The sequence below is a fragment of the Pygoscelis adeliae genome, unplaced genomic scaffold (assembly GCF_000699105.1).
Source record: "Pygoscelis adeliae isolate BGI_AS28 unplaced genomic scaffold, ASM69910v1 Scaffold353, whole genome shotgun sequence".
Classification (NCBI taxonomy): Eukaryota; Metazoa; Chordata; class Aves; order Sphenisciformes; family Spheniscidae; genus Pygoscelis; species Pygoscelis adeliae.
This window is the reverse complement of record NW_008824445.1, coordinates 2,409,855-2,431,092: the sequence shown is the minus strand read 5'-3', so window position 1 is coordinate 2,431,092 and position 21,238 is coordinate 2,409,855. Positions and strand designations below refer to the sequence as shown.

At 41.2% G+C, this 21,238-nt stretch overlaps 1 protein-coding gene across 1 annotated transcript in view; it reads right to left on the bottom strand.

Moving 5' to 3' along the window:
- Nucleotides 1-8,602: 8,602 nt before the first annotated feature.
- The window catches only part of GPR133 (G protein-coupled receptor 133), a 159,651-nt gene continuing 147,015 nt past the window's right edge, over nt 8,603-21,238 (bottom strand). The window contains exons 22-25 of the mRNA XM_009320954.1: nt 13,496-13,622; nt 12,210-12,251; nt 9,389-9,481; nt 8,603-8,698 (exon numbers count right to left, since the gene is read on the bottom strand). Coding sequence (XP_009319229.1) covers nt 8,603-8,698; nt 9,389-9,481; nt 12,210-12,251; nt 13,496-13,622 — 358 coding nt within the window. The remainder of the gene's footprint in view (nt 8,699-9,388; nt 9,482-12,209; nt 12,252-13,495; nt 13,623-21,238) is intronic.

Genomic DNA, 21,238 nt, shown 5'->3' with positions numbered 1-21,238 from the left:
ACATTTTTTCCAGCTACATTGTAGAACAGAATGCAGAAATCCAGATTTGTGACACTGGCTGATTCCTGCTTCCCTACTGGAAAAGAAGAAAAGACTGCCCTGCTTCACTGGTGTGGCTTTTTGTCTGTGACAAATGCATTGGCATGACTTTTTCTGAGATTTTTCATTGTCTTTAATGGGTTTGAGAGAGAGGAAGTTCCTCGACAGTATTATGGAAAGAAGCAGCAACTACACTGTGGCAGAGAGGAGGTATAAGGCATATATCCTGGCTCTGCAGCAGTGCTGTAGAATGAAATGCTGCACTCTTCCCTGCGAAATGTAACTGATGCAAATTCCATCTACTGTGGGGCAATCTCTGTTTTTAACTGGGGGAGGGTCTCTCCTGAAGATGATATAAGCAGTGAAAGAAAAAAGGACGGACAATACAGGAAATATGCCACATATCATGCAGCTACAGTGAATAAAAACCCAGCTCTGCACGTGAGGAGTGCACGTTTAAAGAGGTAACGATGAAGCATTTACTGATACAAATGTGGGAGGTCACCATCCGACCTCACCTGCCTTGCCCTGTGTCTCCGTGTGTGCACACTTGGCAATGCAGCGCGCTGCAGAAACCCGCTTCGGCTGCTGTCGAACCACATCCAGGACTGGCAGCAGGAAAGTCTTGTGGGGTGTTGTGCTGAGCTTATAGCAGCTGTAACGCTCAGGGGCCCTCGGTGAGAAATGCTGTGCGGTACTGTGCTGTGCCACACGCTTGCTGGCTCGGGGGAGGTCGGTGGGAACGCCTGCGCTTATCCGGGATCTGCTGCCGATGCGTGGACAGTCGGTGCTTCGGGGGGAAGGTCGACGAAAGTGGATGTGGGAAGGTATTGCTGGGAACTGCATCCACCGTCAGAGCCTCCCCAGCTGGTCAGGGCAAGTTAAAGCAGCAAAACGCTTTCTGAAGCAGACTTCGCTGCAAAGACCCACTGAAGCTAATAGGTGTATCTATTCAAAACTATTCTGTTCAGCAGAAGTTCATGTGTGTGTGTATAACCACCATACTCAAAAGATGAATAATCCAAGGAGATTTGGCTGTCAGTATTACCAGAGCACCGATCAACTCATTCTGGGTGTGAGATCTTCAGAGAAGGGCAACGAGGCTGGTGAGGGGTCTGGAGAACAAGTCTGATGAGGAGCGGCTGAGGGAACTGGGATTGTTTAGCCTGGAGAAAAGGAGGCTCAGGGGAGACCTCATCGCTCTCTACAACCACCTGAAAGGAGGCTGTAGCGAGGTGGGTGTTGGTCTCTTCTCCCAAGTAACTGGCGAAAGGACGAGAGGAAATGGCCTCAAGTTGCACCAGGGGAGGTTTAGATTGGATGTGAGGAAAAATTTCTTTACTGAAAGAGTGGTTAAAGATTGGAACAGGCTGCCCAGGGAAGGGGTTGAGTCACCGTCCCTGGAGGTATTTAAAAGACGTGTAGATGAGGCGCTTAGGGACATGGTTTAGTGGGCACGGTGGTGTTGGGTTGACGGTTGGACTTGATGATCTTGGAGGTCTCTTCCAACCTTAATGATTCTATGATTCTATGATTCTTTCACACCAGCATGATTTAACCTATTAGTTGCTGGTGTTATCAATATTTTACTCAAACTATTTTCTTCTCCACACAATGTACATCATCTGCACGGTGGTACTTCTCTGTGTACCGTTCACCCTACACAGAGGTTTTGACATCTTTTATTAACTTGTCTTTTTCAGACTGTGATTGGACACTGTTCCTAACAACTGATTAGCAGTAAAGGTTTAGGCAAGCTGCTTAGGGAGTTCCCAACATTAAACTCATTTTTTGCCAAGTGATAATCAGCCACTAGTTTTGATATCCCCTTAGTTTGAAGGTATAAGAAATTATTTATAACATCACCAAATAATGGATACTCTGGCTTTTAAGAACTAATTCTTAGAGACTTTTTGCATGCTGTATGTTGACTTGCAGGCAGTAATGAGCTTATTGTTGACTTGCTCAATATTAGCAGGCAATACTGAGCAGCCTTTTAGGCATATAAAAACGTAAGACTGAAAAATATCCCTACATCATGGGGTTGATATGTAAACTTGCAGTGTATTCTAATGATGACACATCTGAGATTTTAATGCTTAATATACCATCTAAATACACAATATTCACCTTACCAACTGTGAAATGTAGTCCATGGATTTTTTTCATTATATAATTATGTCTTTTGCTGCTGCTGCAGAAAGCTGTCTGTGCAAATATTCACAGATGCTAAGCCTCAGATCCTGAAGCCTCCCACGCAGTCATCAACAGAGGGTATGAAAGTCCCACGGGTCAGTATGAGGACTGAGCTTTGCCCTTTTTCCTCTATGAACACATGCCCATATATCCCCCGCTCCCTTTTTTTTTCTTTTGGAGATGGTAAAATAGAAAAATTAGTGATACATGACTGGCTAAGTGAGAAGACATGCTCACATTTAGTTGACCTGTGTAGAATCTGAAACAAAAATGCCAGAAGGAAATATGCTATAGTCAACATAATATGAATTTTAAGTTGTCGAAATCCTAGTATATACAGCCCAGATTTTCCAAGGAGCATTTGATCTTTGCTGATTAACTTGAGACACTTTGGGAGGGTAAAAATTTCATTTTGTTTTGTTGTGCATTTTCCTCCAGAATATTATCAGCACAAACTAAAACTTAAGGCGTTTGCAGTGACGGAGTTGCTCATTGTGCTTCAGTTGTTTTTTCTTTTTGGCTTGAACTGTTTTATGCATTCTTCCATGTTCGTAAGTGGAGATAAGCAAACGCTTAGCCTGGAGCATACTTAAAGGAACACATGCAATGCCCAATCAAGCCTGCTTTTGTACAGTGACCACAGAAAATAACATGGGGAGAGAAAAATTTCAGTTGCCTTTGGTGTAGGTAAATTAGACAGCCTGAAACTGCTTCTCTGGGAATTACCCTTAGCAAATTAGCAACGCGTCAAGGAAGCTGTTTGGTAAAGATGCACTGAACAATGCCTAAAAGCCACCCTTATGACTCAATATTTCAGTTATGTGTCAGCACCTGGTGAATATGCTGTCAGGGGTACATTTAGTATTGTAATCACCCTTGACAAGATGAAATATGACCTCTGAATTCCAAGAACATACGGGATTATTGAGAAAGAAAAGTGTATGAACAAGGGCAATTATAGCAGTAACTATCCATGACATACTACACTGAGTCATCCAAGCATAACATAGATATAATGAAACTATTTTTAAAGGCAAACATGATGTAAACAAGTGCCAAAAATTATCTGATTTATTATTCTGTCATGAATGATAAATGCTAAAAATACCCTCTACATTTCACAGAATAACAAGAAAGCATTCTTTTATGTATGCCTTTCTACATGATTTGGAGGGATACAAAGGGAGGAAGGTTTCTTTGTAATGGGTATTGAAAGATGATGAAACACCTTTCTCATCTAAATTCCAATCTTTAATTTTTCAGGATATAATTGTTCTAGTTATATTTCATCACAAAATTCCCCTCCTATTTAACTTCCCGTCATTACCCAACCACATCTACACAGCTATGCAACATAGAGGAGGCAGTTGGCAGCCTATTAATCATAACAGAACTAGCTTTAACCTTGAAAACACATCATCTACAAGATTGCACCCTGTGATTATAAGCTTTTGGAGCTGTTTGTTCGAGATGTAACATTTCTGATTTACATTATCATTTTCAGATAAAAGCGCAGTAGGTGTAATAAAGTTTGAATAAAATATGCATTAGTTAAAAAAAAAAAAAAAATCACCATTTTTGTAATGCGCTTCATTATGACCCATTGCCCTGCTATAGAGTGAAACTAGTCCTAAAGCCAAAGTTTCAGCCTCTGAGCCATTGAAGTGAGGCCTGAACCTTGTGCTGGTTTTCTGCACTGGCTTTATTAAACCCCAGAAGATCTCATTCTGCTAGAAAGGCCACAAGTTGGCTGACCTGAAGGGACAGAGGAATCCCACCCATTTGATGCGGCTCTGGGGCGTCATCAAAGTAATTCCCTGCTTTTGCTCTGATGCTCTGGACCCGCCAGCCCTACTTCACATGCAAGGGTGCTCCCATGTGTACATTAAACTCTGCAGGCACAATGAGAAGGACAGCTCTGCAGCTGTTTGTTAGAAAAAAGAAAAAGTGGAGAAATGTCTGTCCTAATGCTGTAGCAGTTAACACATGCTTTCCATTGTAACAGGTCGCTGCGGAGCGTAAATACGTGACGCGGCGGTTGGGGGGACAGGGCGAAGGTTAGGGGCCGTGCCGTACAATGCTTTTGTCCTCAGCACCGGAGCCAGCAACAGGTGAAAGAACGGAAATTATGGTGTAGCATTAGTATTTGATAATAAATGCTCTGTTTGTCAGCTGTGGGTTTCAAAGCACTTTTAACAAAGAGAACAGTATCGTTACCTTTATTTCACTGATGGGATAAACACATAGTCAGGAAAAGTTACTTGCTGAAGGTCACGCAGGAGGGTAACAGCAGAGCGATGGCAAAACCCCTGGCATTTCTGAAACACCATCCTTTCTGACCGTGCCTGGGCTCCCAGGCATCCAAAACACGGATAGCCGGTGGCAGTTGATAGCTGCTACAGTTACTTGGCTGCAGGAGAGTGCAAACTGCCACGGAAAGTTGCTTGTTGCGTGTGCACCCCTCTTCTCCTATCCAGCAAATTCTCTGTCCCCAGCCACAGAAAATAGTGGAGAAGAAGATGCAGGTGTGGTGATGGGAAGAGACTTGTGAAAGATGTATATATACATATATTTTTATATATCTAAATATGTAATATATGTGTGTGTATGTATCTAAATATAAGTGTGTGTGTGTGTACTCATCTGGTAAAATGAGTTTCCCCTCTAAGTCTGAGACAGAGTCTGTTTGTCATGTCCACAAATGTCATGTTTTCACCTAGGAACTGACCTTTACCAGGTTGCTGGAATAGTTGGGTTAGAAGAAAAAATCTGCAGGAGCTGCTTCATAAAATAAGCTCCTTTCTTACAGGGGAGGAGATTACTTTCCTCAGTATATTCTGCGGGTATAAACTTCAATACAAAAATACTGTCTGCACATTACTTAGGCACACCTGACGCATATAGTAGGACTTCTCACATGAGTAAAGCTCTGCTTGTTTAATCACAATAGTACTCACAGGGAGCCATAATTGTTATGCTGTTGATTATAACCCATGTCAAAAGAATAATTTGAACGAATACAAAGTTCTTTTAGGAAATTAAGATTTCTTATTTATTTGGGGGGAAAAACCAACAAAACTAAATTATTTTACTACTTACTGGCAAAGTCATTCTTGCTACATTACTTAGTTTAAAACTCACATTTCATTCAATTAAGTTTTCATACCATTGACAAAACAATGCTGTCCTGAAAAAAAATATTGCAATAGCTGCTATATAAAAGCCCATAAATAAACTGCAGGATTTTCAGACTTCAAAAGACTGAGGACAGGAAGAGATTGTTTAAAGATTCATTTGAGCATTTCTTATTCAGTACATTTGCTGCATTCAGTAACAACAAAAATACATTGAATCAAACAAAAAGAATGGACTTAGATGGCAATGGAACACATTTGTACTTTGTGATTTTTAACTAGTTTACCAAAAACAGAAGAAACCCCATCCCCAACCTAGTATTATAAATACAGTGTTCTAGCTCCTAACCTCCTGCGACATAAACAACAAGATAAACTGCTTCGTCACAAGTAACGTTCAAAAGTTAAAGCATGGGATGCAGGTTATCCACAGTGGATCTCCGTAGATACAGGATAATAAATGCTCCCTCAATATATAATACGTCTATGTCACATTCTAAAGTATAAAACCAAAAACATTTTCATGCTCATTATTTTTGGTGAACAATTTTAAAATACGGTATACCTGGATGAAAAACAGATTTAGCCCTTTATACTACTGTCATTTGGTACTGTCATTTGTACGTCGCGTGTTTTTTTCAAATGGACCCTGGGTAGTGACATAGGTGACCAATATACATCAGCACAGGAGGAAATGCAGGCAATGAAAATTGTGCAGAGGGGACTGTTCTTAAAAATTAACATTTAAAAAAAAAAAAAAAGCTTTTATATGTCCTCTGGTTCATTCACAGAACTGTTTGTGCTATAATACAATGTTAGAAGAGAAACAATCAAGGAGGGTTTCAATCTATATCCATGGTCACAGTGTAAAAAAAAAAATACACAACAAAAAACCACATGCTCCAGTATAAAAAATATGCTTAAATATGTTGTCTGCACACAATACAAACACTGAACTCTGCTATCACAGTACTGTTCTGTTACAATCATCTCCTCCATACATTCCAAGGGCTCCTTCTACTGTGTCTTTTGCGGGGGGGGGTGGGGGTAGGGGATCATTTTCAGGCCAAGAAAAGCCCATATATTTGCACAGCTGTACGACAGTCCAATGTAGAAAAGGCTAGGAAAAAGCCGTACACAAAAGCCACAATAAAGACATAGCCATTTAGATATTTCGCTTTTACTGACCCGCCTTTTAGCTGTCAACAACTTGAGTTATTTAGCAATAGGAAACGCAAAATTAGAAGCCTATATATTTCATGCGTGTATATGTGTGATACGCAGTATGTCACATTCTGCTGTGTTCCAGCTGCATAAATCCAGCCTATATCTGGTGAAACTAAGATAGTTTCTGTAGAATGTTTTAATTCATAGCCACGGACAAACCTGGTGGACTGTGGGGTTTCAGTTTGGTGACCGTACCAACAAGTCTTGGCCAGGAAGGGCAGAAGGCGCAGGAGGTGGAAAAGATTGGTCCAAACTGAAACAGGTAATTTTTTCTTAGTGCAGGAAGGAAACATGGAGAAAACTTGTTTTGGATCAATCAAAACTGACATGCATTGATGTTTTGTAAACTTTCAACGCCATTTCTTTTGGATAAAACACTTCATTAAATTCAGTCCTAATTGATGAATGTCTCCTGTTCCCTAAAGATCAATTTACTTTCAATTTCTTTTTCACAAATTTACTATCCAATAAACAATTTCCACCCTGCACATTAGGGTGCAAATACCTTTTCTCTTGGAAATCAATAGCAGATATCTTGCTAGATTCACTGGTACCAGAAATGGTCTGAGCTGCTGAAGATGCAAACCTTTAATTAAGAAAAAAAAACCCAAAATCACAAAACCTCTTAGCAAAAAATGAGGTTGAAGATTTGCCTATTTCCCTCCTTTTGTGGTATTTTGATAGCCCAGTGTATTAGGAAAGCTAATTACCTTGGTAATTCCTGCTCACACCATATACCTGGTGTGAGCACCTCTGGGGCTTATAGTCTGCTTCACCCGCAGCTGGAAAGGTGCAACATTGGCCCAGCCGAGATTGCACCCCCTTGTGCTCAAACACCACCTCTGAGAACCTACAAAACACCGGTCAAAAGAAAAATTACGGTGGTTTTTTTCCTCTTTAAAGATACTTCATAGCAGTACTAAAGCAGAAGCTATTAAGTGCTGAGCAGAGTTTAAAACCACAAAAGACTCTGCAAGAGACCTGTTTAAAAGATGTCTGTAGGTAACAATACAGAGACTTATTTGTAGTCTGGCTGTTTTCACAGTATATCATCGGGTTACATTTTTGTGGTTGGAATTCAGTGTCTCGATTTGACCAGTAAAAGGAGAAAGATAAGTCACAGTGCCAGGCTTTGATTTCCAAAAGCTACAGCGCATTTGCGAAATGCACTTGATGGACAGTTGTTGATTGCATCCAAAACCTTCAGGCAAAGCAATACAAATACTTTGTATTGCGATATGTCAGCAGACACGAACCAGCGATAGAAATGCTATCGGACAACCTTAGCCATTTCTGCCTTTTATAGATGCGATGTAAACAGGAATATCTAAAATACTCATAGGCCACGTCTGGAAGTATTACATGTTACATACGCTGTTTATGAGCATAGAGACATACGTGTACATCAGCTTTGCTAATTCCACGCCAATGCTGGGAGCTGAGCAGCTGGAACCTGCTTCTCCCTCAAGCCCTGGCTTCCTTGTAGCATTTAAATTAATCACCACACTATGTATTTTGAATAAGCTTCCCGTTGATAATTGGGTTCTGTAAGGTAATAAATGTAAACAGAGCGTGCACAGCAAGACCAGAATAGCCCCATTACAACATCACAATGGGAAGCATTTCATTTTAGAGCATAAAAATCCATCTTTCCAGAGGTATGTTGCCCTTCCTCAGTTGTAGGAGCTGGAATGATTCGGATAGCAATAAGCCCTTTTGGCGTACCTAGTGTTTTCATCATTGCTGACAAAACCATCCAGTGTATATTTGTGCTAGGTATTTTTACACATATTGCTAATAGCCAAGTGGTAGAACGTGTTACAGTTTCGAAGGCAAGCAGATGAGGGCTATTTACTCAACAAAACAATATGGCAATTCCCAATTTATTAGGCAGTGATTAAAAAAGCGGTTTCCTACTGGTATTAACAGTGAGAAAAAACTGGTGGACACTGTGTCAGAGGTCCTGAATGTATGGCTTGCTTTTCACTGAGAAGCTGGTATTACTGTCAGACTGCTGATAAATCAATGCGGTTGGCTGAATTGGTGCTTTTATCCCAGGTGTTCAGCTTTGTGGGGGTTGTGCCTGGCCTGTTCCCTGTCATCTGGAAAACAAAATAATATTGAAAATAGATTTATTTATTTTGCTAAACCACTCTTGTCTGGATGAAATAAAAGCGTGAAAGCATCTGTTTACATTACAGCGTTGTCACAGTGTCTTGAGAGCATATGCTATAAGGAATTTTTAAACAGTTATTGCCAGGATCTAAGGTGATTGGCAGCGATCACTTAATAATACCTATCGCTTCAGAAGTCTGGTTCTTTATAAAAATGAATGTCTTTTGCCTCAAGACAATTTAAGAAGAGCTAGAACAGCATATTCATGTGTTGATTTATTTAAGATTTTATTCCTCAGGCTTAAACGTAAAAGTGCCCTATCAAAAAGCCATCATCATCAGACAAATACGTTGCCAAAATGCTGCTTGAATGCGTAATATGAAGTCCGTTACAATTGGTGGGAATAGTCGCATTGAACCACACTCCAGAGTTCATAAACCTTCGTTTACTTTTATTTGATAGTTTACCAGAAAGTAGAGTTTTGTCCTTTGCTTTCAAAACAGATATTGTAGCTGCAAGTTAATACTTGCTGATTCCACCTGCCTACACCATGCATTAGGTTAGGTTCTAAAAATACCCACGTGCCTCTTGTGTCCTGTTCTTTCTAACAGAGTTTAAGGTGGAACACTTCCAAGTACAATAGGGGAAAAAAAAAAAAAGAAAGGAGGAATACTCACAATGTCTGAATTGAAGGGTTTCACATTGATGTTGCGAGTTGAACTACTGGTAAGGGACCAGACCTTGGTTTTGTGCTTAAAGGCAGCTCTAACCTTTGGGGAAAAAAATGAAACCAGACAGAAGATTTCTTTTGAAAAAGTTGTGTTTATTTTCACAGGTGCAGCCTACAATCATTTCCCCATTATCCTTCCTCCACATTAACGTCACTGTACTAAAAAACAACAAACAATCCGCCCCCACATTTTTTCTTTATATTTACGGTCCTATTTTAAAATTTAACTTTACTTTTCAAGTACCTATACTTTAAATACAAAGCATTCTATAACCTCACTTATGTCTCATTTCATTGGCAACTTTTTCATGTTATCTAGGTTTTCCCATCCTCCTAGATGTCCAAGGTATGACTGTATTACCATTCATCTTGTTAAAAATAAAAAATAATAAAAGCAAAAAAACAAAACTGCAGGGCACATAAGCATACATCCCCAGTATTCGCAGTCCTGGTTTGAAAGATTTTATAAGGTGCCATTGTACTGAATTTCAGCAGCTCACTAGGACACTTTCACATTTTCTAACTAAACATAGAGCCCCAGGCTGGACCACAAGCTCCCCCCTTCGGGCAGGCTCTCCCTGGAGCTGACGCAGCCCTGATGGTACCCAGATGCCACGAGGACATAAGCCAGCTGCCAGCCTCTTGAAAACTGAAATTATTTAAAGACGCTGGATGAAATTCTCTATAGATGTAGGAAGATTCTGCACCAAGGTGAAAATTATCAGCTGCATAAAGAAAAGACGGTGAGACAGTAATTCTTTAGGCAAGTAGGCGAGATTTATCAAGGATTACTGGCTGGAAGTGATTGACCAGTGTTACGATGTTGTGATAAAGAACATCTTGTCAGGAAGAGCATAGTCTGCAAAACACGCAAAGCAATCTTTCCTCCCTATTCTACACTGGCATGGCCTCAGCTACAGCACTGCGTCCAGCGTCCCAGGAAGAACAGGGACCAGCTGGAGACAGCACTGAAGAGAGCACTGAGGATGATCACACGTTACGAGAAGCTCAGGTTGTTTAATCAAAAAAGGAGACTGGGGGAAGGCAGGATAAGTCTTACAGTCTTCCCTTTCCTGCGGAGAGGAAGGGAATTATCTACTCTTTACGCACGTAGTAGCTAAAATATGAAATAAGAAGCTCAAACTGCAGTAAGAGAGATGAAAACTACAGTTTAGGAGTGGCAGTAGTAAGGCTAATGAGGCACAGAGCCAAATTGCTGAGGGAGGTTGAGGGGCTTCGATGACTGAGCTGTCGGGGTGACGCTGGCGCGTTGGATGCGTGCTGCGGGAGAGGCTGCTCAGGTCCCCATCAAACCCATTCTCCTGTGCCTCTTTATAATGTGTGTGCATTTCTTGTCCAGGCGCACTGGGAATAAAGGTCTCTTTTTTACCCAACCACTTGGAAATATCTGCAGATTTCGCTTTACAGTATCTGAGTTTTACTTTTATGGTAAGTACGAAATTCTCAAGAAGAATTCTCACAGTTTAGCTCAAGAAGTATTTTAGACATGCACAGCATACGATGGAGCCAATAAGACCTGCTCTCCAAAAATGACAGTTCACATTAGCTATATATGAACTGGTTTTGGAGGATACAAATTCTGAAAAGTTTCTGAATTTAATTTCTCATGAGGTTCCTGAAAAAATGGCAGCAATTCAAATATTTGTATTTGACGTAAGGCATTTGAAGCTTGACAGCAGGAAGAAAGCTTTCTGAGCCTGGGGGAGAATAGAATAAAGAAATATTTTTCCTCCTTACCTTTAACCTGCCTGCTTAACTTTAGTTGATTTCAATAAAGATCAAGAATTTCATAGTCAGTCCTGACTCTCCAAACTGATTGTAGCAAAGATCATATCGATGCTCTAAGACTGAATAGGTTGGCAAATATCAATAAATAATAACGTCTCCACAGAACAGCTGGAGTGCTGTTGTTGCATAGGCAGAAGCAGCAGGCCATGGGGCAGAGCTACTTAGCAGCATCCAGAAGAAAGAGCTATGGGAGAATCAAAGCTATGTGGGTATTCACTGAGCAGTACCCCCCGTCAGCGTGCTGGAAATGGTTTTCATAAGAAACTTTCGTTATCGGTAATACATGCTGCTGAACATTTTCTGCTGTCTGCCATGGTAAGATGGCATGTCTGCAAGCTCCAGGCCCAGCAGAGATGGTCTCCACAAGCCCCATTTACATCAGCCTTGCCTTGGCCCCAGTTGCTCTGAGACAGCCTTAATGCAAGAAGATGCCTCTTGGTCCACTATCAAAACCTGAACTTCCTGCCAAGAAAAATACCTGGAATATGTTCTACTCTGTTTGGTTTCCCATTAAGGACTGCATGAGCAACTTCCAAAAGTATGTTTTGCTGAGAATAATATTTATTTTCCTCTCTGGAACTGCAGATGTAACAAAGCCCGAGGCCCCCCAACGGGGACTGCCAGAGTGCGTCCTGCTCCCACTATTTAAGCATCCTCCCTTAGGAGCACAGCCCATGCCCTGCTCAGCCCCTCCAGCCCTCAGGAGTGCTTCTTCCCTTAGTCTTGAGCTGCCTTCTCTTACCTTTTGTTTTTTTTAAACCTTTCTTATGTTAAATAAAATAAATGTCAAGCATGGGTCAAAACTCCATGAGTCACAAAGTCACTAACAGTCATGTATTGATAGAAAGAAAAAAGAAATCAGTGGCATAGCAGGCAGCGATAATGGAAAATGTATTTTCTTGTTTTATACTCACGTTATTTGGTAACACCAAATTTGTTAACACCATTTGGTTACATACCTCTGAATTCAGAAGACAGTGAAACAGGAACATGAAAAATCCCTGAAAACAGATAAAAGGGAGAAGGGTGAAGACTGACTGTGAAGACTGAAATACAATAATGTATTTCTCACAGTATTGTATAAAGCAGGTTTTGAGTAGCTGGAGATCTATAAATATCGAAGAGTAGGCCAAATTGTGTCCCATGTTAAACTGGAGAACCTGCAGCATTACGCTACTATGAGGCTTGTCTGGACCTTTTCCTGTAAAACAGCACCTCCTAAACCTTGGGGTGCTAACGGAGAAATCTGGCTGAAAAGAAGCAGGAATTCTGTTTTCATGAGAACAAGAGAACTTTCTGTCTGTGCTTGCACAGACAAAGGCAGAGGGAAATGCTCTTTGGGAAACACCAGATCAATATTTTCACATTAAAAAAATGAGGTATTAGCATTAGGAAAATTCTCACAAAAGAAGTTTGCTATCTTTGGGCTTTTTGTCCAATGGAAAGTGAAAAAGTCCCATCTCCTTTCCCTCCCAAAATAACTTTATTTTCTTTTGGGGAGTATTCAGCCAAACTTATGTTTTTTATTTTGGATGAAAATTGGAACTTTTCTTATCAGCTTATGGGGAGAACTCTGTTGAACTCTTTTTGTGACCATAATGGTATCTGATCCTGAGACAAAAAAGGATTTACAGGAGTTCATTTTTCCTTCCTCTCTGTAACCATTATTCAGGTAAGAATTATAACACACCTATAGATTTATGCCTCTACTGAAATGTCTGCTTAAAGCTAAGCAGATGCTTACATTCCTTCCTGGACAGAGCTATTTTTCTAGATTGGTGTATTAAGAAGATGAGGGTCTAGCTGCCTGCACGCAAGAGTCATGTGCAGCATGCAGAATAGCTCCACTTTTCTCCTTATGCCGCACCTGGCCCCCAAACTTCTGTTCGCTTTCATTTAGTCTCTGTAACAAAGCCTCAAACTGACACTGAAAAATTGTTCTGGTATGTCTGTTGAAGAATCTTGCCTGTGGTACATGGTGCCGGAAGAATGAATTTCAGTTCTCAAGCTCACTGTCTCATTTATTTAATTATTGCTACTGGAAACACTAAGGAGTAGGATAAAAGTTCTGTTCATACAGACTGAACAATTGCCAGCAGCGTATGGTCAGCACAGACTTAAAAGACAGAGGAAGGAACACAGAAAAAATCCAGTAAACACAAGCATGTGAAAACATTACTAATGATCCATTTATTGGATCTCAGCAGCAGTTCGGTAGTCATAAACTTTCCCACTGGGTACTTACTTGTAGTGAATTGAAAATGGCAAATATATACTGAAATACTAATGCATGGGCATTGACAGCCAAAATCCCAAAGATCCACGAGCTCCCCAAGATTGGTAAGAGCACAGCGACGGCTTTAGCTGTTAGTCTGAAAGAAAACGAAAATAGGAAATGTGATGAGACAGTTCAACAAATTCCAGCCCGCACCCCAGGGACTTTATCAATTATGTTCTGGCAGCAAGGCAGTCTGTGTATGACTGTCTTCGCCATAGAATTCTTTTAATGGGCAAGTCTCTTAATTACTCATTCCTCAACTATGAAAATGGGGATACCAGAACTTTGGTATCACGGGATAAATACAGATTGAGAGTCAGTAACTGAGGGTGCAGGGGAAGAGATGGAGAGGTGGTCCTATAACTACAGCAGCCACACCTTCAGTTTACAGTGAAGTATCATCATTTTGTCAGTGAGGAGTCAAGTGTAAGAGTCAAAATCAGAGGGCAGAGACTGAGAACAAAGGCAGCATCACATGGAAAAACTAAAACTACTGCATAGTAAATCCAAAATACATTTGCTCAGTGCTATAGTTAAGTCAAGACAACACAATATTTCTCTTATAGAAAGTGACTTGGGATTTTTAATCACCACAAATGGGAAGAAACACGATGTACCTCTGCAAAATAGAAATCCTTTAACACCACGGTATTATTCTGCTACCACCCTGCTTTGTTCAGAGTTGATTCAGAGAAACGTATGCCAAATATTGAAATAGCTTTGTTTCCTGGAGGTTCCTACTGTTATATGGACACTCTGCTTAGCTTGGAGGACTTGGCTGAAAAGCTAATAGCACTGAGAAAACAAGAGGGATTTTTGGTTTTGCCTTAATGAGCTATGTACAGTACGTTTGTTATAGCAGTAGATGAAAAGAAATTGTGGTATACCAGAGAATTAAATGATCACAGAAAGTTTTCTGCAGCAGCTGAATTCTGTGGACCAAATTTTATATCAAGAGTAAACAAAGGGAACCACGAAGAAAACAAAGGCATTGCATTTAGAACTGTAAGATCGCAGTTACGTCACTTCAGTGTATTCATAGCTTTCCACATTAAAGCCCAAAGAACTACGCACTTTCTACGAGGAGCTCATTTCCTTCATCTGCAACAGGAACTAAGGGCGGCCACACCTCACTCAGGACCTGTAGAAGAGGTGCTGGCAATTCTTGCATCTGTGTTCTGCTTTGACATAAACATTGCTAATATCCCTCTGCAACTGAATACCACTCAGCCACTTCCAAGAAAGACAGGCACAGCTGACGAAATTTAACTCACAAAGATTATTGCTTATCCCACACAATTGTCTTCTCCTTATGAAGCCCTCAGAGCATCATCTCTGATTCACGCTAATGAATTGCTCTAAAGAATTGTACTTTTGCGTCTGCATATACCCTGTAATATTGACTTCAAGAGTGTCGTAGTAATAGCCCTACAGAGTGTTTCTAGTGTAATCACAGAAAAAATAGGAAGACAACCGGATTACTCTATGGAAGTCCTTGCCACAGGATGCTATGGACATCTAAAAAGGATCCTATAAACTCACGGAAGATAGTTCTGTTGTGGATTGTTAAATGTGACAATTCGGATGCAGCCGCTTGTGCAGGAAGCCCCTAGTCTTTTGTGTGCTGAAAGGTGGGAGTATGTATTTGGAGAAGGATCACTCTGACCATTATAGTGGGGATACAGGGTTGGATGGACCCCCAGTCCATCTGGTTTAATCTGAGGTGCCAGTCCTTCTGTTCTTAGCCTAATCCATCTGGCTTTTTGATTAAAACAATAAACACCTCCACAGTTCGCTTTCACATCAATTTGACCCGGTAAAGGCAGGTGTAAAATAGAGCAGGGCCAGGTGACCCATAAGGGATTTAATAAGTCATCACTCACTTTTTCCCAGTGAGTTCACAGCACTGGGCAACCCAAAAGCATTCGTGATGTCTGTCCACTCTGTGGTCACTCAAAAACCCCCATGAATCCCACAGGGCAAAACATTCTTGCTGTCAAGACACTACTAACTAGACAGCCCAGCGCAATTTTGCCTGTCAAGGACGAATAGATGTCGAACCTTTGCACAGCCAGGCACCACGTTTTCAGTGACAGCTATCAACTCTCCTCCTGGGCAGCCGAGTACTATTTTGGTGGTACAAGACAGAAAGCAAGAAGGAGGGAACCGTCCCCATTTGAAACATCCTGAAGCAACAAGGCAGATAGATCTAATCCCTACTTACCACAGCACTTATAAACACTTACTTAACTCCTGTTGTAGCCCGCAGGATTTAAGCACATGCTTACAATTAAACATGTGTTTAAAATATTTCAGTGAACTTAGTCTATGGTACAATTATAGATAAAGAAGCCAAGAGAGCAGTAAAGGGAACAGGGGTAGTGAGAAACTAAAAGTCAGTCCATGCTCGCTAAAGCTACATTTTTCAGAAATTAGCAGCTTTCAATTTAGCTGGAAACCTATGCAAGAGAGGAAGTTGTTTTAGGGAGATTAATGTCCTACTTGTGCCTTTTACCGCCTCACACAAATTAAAGTACAGGTTCGGGAGAGAACTGCATAGAGCTGCATGACAAGAGACCACTTGTAATTACAACAAACATAAAACAAATGAGAATTTTGTACAACACAAGTCAATGAAGAAATCTTTTAATTAAACTTAGAGACAAGACAGCTTGTTCATTTCAGTGACCTGAGCACACACTTCGTTATATCCTTGATTAAAAGCGTATGTCGAAGTACTGCATAGGCTTCAGGTTTATAGGGAAATCTGGGATGGGGAAGAATCTGGACCCTCCCCCCCCTGTATAGATTCGCATCTTTATGTCCTTGGCCGTGAATATTTCTGCACAATTCAATTTAATTCTGCAAAGAGTTTTTTCAGCCAGAAAATGAAGGAATACCTTAAAGCTTGAGCTCTCCTATTTAATTTAAAAATGCATTTTAAAAGATATACAATTTTAAAACAACTGATGGAAGTTTATTTTCATGAATCAAGGATGTTTGGGGGTTTTTTCTCTGTTAAGCTTAAAGTTTATTGCCTCAACTCTTACATAAGAGGTGCTCCATTGGGGAGCTGCCAGCAGACCACCCCCTGCAATAAACTTTGTGCCGAAAGACCTGTATGATCTTACAGAGCCCTTGTGCCTTCAGGGAAATGCATCTGTGCGGGACCCAGGGCAGACTGGGGGGGAGGATAGGCGAACGCCTGGAAGATGGATTAGGTACATTCAGATTCCATGATGGTTTAGATGTCCTCTCTAACCTGATGCAGCAGGTGATTAGTATGCCCAACACACCTACACTTGTAAAACTGTCTTCATTACAAACCACCCTTTTTTCTTTTTTCTCTTTTGTTCTTATGCTCTTGGTTTTTATAAAATTTGCAGCTTGGAAGATAATTTTCCCCAGCTGGTTTGTTGCCAAAAATAAGTTTTCATTATTTCTTTTTGAGTCAGAGCATAAAAAGCTTCCTCTGTAATTTGTACTTGGGGGCAGAATAGAGTTAGGTACTCGATTTCAATGTTTTCAAAATCATTCTTACAGTTTGGATTTTTCAGGAGCCTTTAACACCACAAATGCCTAAGGTATTAATAAAGACCACTCACTATTAAGCACAGGGTTCTGCACGTGTGCAGCAGAAATACATAACTAACAATGAAAGCAAAATACAGACACGTGGGATTTTTCGTGCAAATGTACTAACGTTTCAGGCACATCCATTTAGAAGAGCAGCCATGTGAGGGTGAAATTTAAGACTATCTAAGGGTCAGCTCTGCATGTGTGTCACTTAAATCTCATTAAGTCTTCTTTTTTTTGGCCTAATTATTGCATAGCTTTCTATGCTTGCATGCTCTGAATTTCATCCTATGTATGAAATTATTAGTTCAAGGTGTTTATGAGCTTTACCCACCAAGCAAAGTACTCAGCTCTGTTGTTCCTTTTATTTTCTGTTCTCTTTCATTTTCTTCCACTTACCCCTCCCCTTCCCATCCTTATTTCATTTTGTCTTTGAACTTTAAAAAAGAAAAATACTAAATGTAAAATGCTGCGTCAGAACACCATTAAGGTGGCGTGGTTAAAAAATCTTAGAAATACAAAAGTTAATGTTCACTAGGCACATTAATTCCGACACAGTGCACATACTTTATATTTTTTTATTCCCATTTTTCCTTGCTACATGAATATTTTAGTAGATTAGTTCTATTACACTAAGATATAGACTGCAATCAAATACATGTTGTTTTTGGAGAAGGAATACTGCATGACTTAAATGTGCAACCTTAAAAAAAAGTCACTGCCATCGCTTGAGCTTTATATTGTCTATGAAGCAGCAACACTTTGGGGCAGGGGCAGGTCTTACTTTGCAGATATTGAGGTCCAGCCCCACCAGGGCTTCATAAACCTTGCTAAAATGTTTCTTTGTCCTCGTGCCCTAATGTGTCAGAAAACAGAATGTCCATTGCCTTAAAAAGGACCCTCTACATTTCTCCTGCGTGCCCCTTCTCATGCTCTGGCCTTTGAAATTAGAAGCAAGCTAACAGCCTGTTTCTGCTCTGCAGACATTGCCGGTCCTTGTAAGTTCATATGTAGTCCCACTCACCTGATTCATTCACTCGTGTATGAATCCCGTTGTCAGGGCGGGGAGGGTGGAGTCCTTTGAAAACCCTGAGAAAATGTTTCTGACACACTTCTGGCAGGAACAGCGTTAACTTTATTCGTTAATTGTTAATCAAGCTGTCCATTTAACATGCACTCACCCTTTGAATCTCCTGTCAAAAAAAAGTATTGTTCTTCCCTTTTCCCTTTTCTTACAGCTGAATTCTAATTCCTGAGAAGTAAACCTTGCTCACCGGAGATCTTCCACTCCAAATTTCTTCAACTGGCTTTGTTCCGTTGCTTTTGTTTTAGCGTTCACTGCAGTGCAGGATTTTGGTATTTTCTGTGTATCTTGCTGAGTCAGAGACGGACTGTTAGCCAGTGTTTTACACCGGCTGAGACCCTGAAGTGTGCGCTAATCAATCGGTAGAGGAAGGGAAGTTTTCCGAGGTGGATAATTTTCATACTGTATTGAAGTCCCGGTGTGCAAGAAGTACAGGTTTCAGCACCTCTGAGACGTATTTTCATTACCAACATCATATAAAATCATTGCACTGTTACTGAAGTTACTAGGAACATTTTTCCAAGAGCAAGGTTGGGCCTTATAGTTTTATTGCATTTGCAATTGGTTTGGAACAGCTCTACTCAATTGAGATTGCTCCCTTCCCCTTATTTAATCTCTGCCCTTTTCTGCTGTTGCCCCGAGCACACTGTCGATACCTTACACTGATGCAGAACGACTGCACTGACAGCAATAAGAAAGAAATTTCACTGCTTGCAGAAAAAAACACTTTATTACTTCTGGGAAGGGGACCCCTAATTCACAAATCAATTTTATTGGTTATATATGGAGCACTAATCCTTTTAAGACTTCTGACATCCACTTTTCAGTCATGATGCCTGCTGAAGTAGGAACTAAATTCAGACCCATAAGCCAAGATTACATAATAATTGGAGGAAACACTGCCTAAAAAAAGCAAAACTCCTTCACAATTCGCCAAAACTGTTACCCTGACAAATAGGCCTTTTAACTGAAATTTCTCTTGTTTCTTAAACTCTTCACTAGCCACTGTCAGCAAGATCCTTTGTACTTTATATAAAAATAAATAAATCCAAAAACCTGTAACTAACATTTCAGACTAATGCTGCAAAAAGTTGAATTAGCTTCAGTTTCTCACTTGTTACAAGTAGTGTTCACTAACCTCTAAGCTGGAAGCTGGAAAGCTGCTGGGAGATCACATGCAGCGATTCTGACTAGGAATGAAAATGTTTGTCATTCAAGTTCAGCAGTGCTTCCAACACACACCTTGTCCGCTCCGTCTGACCAGCAGGCAGGCTCTCCTTCCTGCGGATGTCTGAGGAACGGCAGTTCCTCTGACCATGGCATTCAGGAGTGCTGTGTGCCGCTGCTCACTTTGTTACCTGATTCTCCAATGAGCAAAACCAATACTAAGCAGTTTAGGTGGTGAGTTGCCACCAACATCAGACAGACAAATGGAAGAATACTGATAACATCTTTTTTAGTGAACTAGGCAGCCAACGGCAATGAAAACATACACAACAGTCTTCGGGGCTTTCCAAGCCACTGATACCATTTGGAGCCTACAGGCTCGAGCTCCCTTTCACTCCACAATAAAAAACAACCAAGTCTCAGCAGAGTAATGCACTGTGGGTGGTATAAGCAGCTCAGCAGAGTAGCCAAAGTGAGAAGTGGCTTGAGAGTCAAAACCCTCAGGACCCCTTCTAACTTACCCCTTAAACCAATTTACTCCATAAATTGCATGCAAGTGACATTGAGAGTAGGTGTTCGGGTTTTTTCCAAAATGAAATTAATCTCTGAACTCTGCTAGACATCTTGAGCTAGCGAGTACAGCTCTCGTCTCGGAAAGGACAGACATGGATTTTAATTCTGCTCCTGCCACTGAGCAGTGGCTCATTAACTCCTTGTCCTGGTTTCGGCTGGGATAGAGTTAATTTTCTTCCTAGCAGCTGGTACAGTGCTGTGTTTTGGATTTAGTATGAGAATCCTGTTGATAGCACACCGATGGCTTAGTCGTTGCTGAGCAGTGCTTACACTGGTCAAGGACTTTTCAGCTTCCCGTGCTCTACCGACCAAGAAGGCTGGAGGTGCACAAGAAGCTGGGAGGGGGCACAGCCAGGACAGCTGACCCCAACTGCCCAGAGGGACATTCCACACCATGGGACGTCATGCTCAGCACATAAACTGGGGAAAGCTGGCCGGGGGGGCCGCTGCTCGGGGACTGGCTGGGCATCGGTCGGCGGGTGATGGAGCCCTGCTTTCCTGGAGATGGCTGAACACCTGCCTGCCGATGGGAAGTGGTGAATGGATTCCTTGTTTTGCTTTGCTTGCATGTGCGGCTTTTGCTTTGCCTGTTAAACTGTCTTTATCTCAACCCTCGAGTTTTCTCACTTTTACCCTTCCGACTCCCTCCCCCATCCCGCCAGGGGCAGTGAGCGAGCGGCTGGGTGGGGCTTGGTTGCCGGCTGGAGTTAAACCACGACACTCCTGCAAATACACATGCACTTTTTTCTCCTCCTACACTTTGTCATGGCTATATAGACAATAAGCTGATGGCACAAGGAATGTCTTTTAATTAGCACATACACAGTTCCTAGCCTAATCTCGGGTGATGTCTAGGCCCTAGTAAATTAAAAAAAAAAAAAAAGACAAAACCACTGGTAACTGCAGATGCCAATTCCCATTTTCCCAAATGTTATTTGCCCTTTCAAAGTGATGTGAAACTGAATAAGAAATATTTACAGACACTTCAGATCATTGCTTTCTGGTGGGTGCCGTTTATAATCCAGGGAAGACGCTGCTAAGCAAAAGTATTGTAGCTATGAAAAAAAAAAATCTAGGCTGCAACAGCAACTAAATTTGGATTGATTTTTATCACGTGAGTGGGAAGTGGGGTGGCATTGCTCCTTTTCTGTTACACTCAGTGTACAATACCCAGCCCTCTCACCACAGACCCTCACAAGAAGGCAGGTGCTGCCAAAGCAGTGCCACTTCTCATAAGTCTTCCCAAAAGCTAAAGCTTCCCTTAGGAGCTACAGCATTTGCCCAGAATATAGGAGGTCTGGGCTCAAATC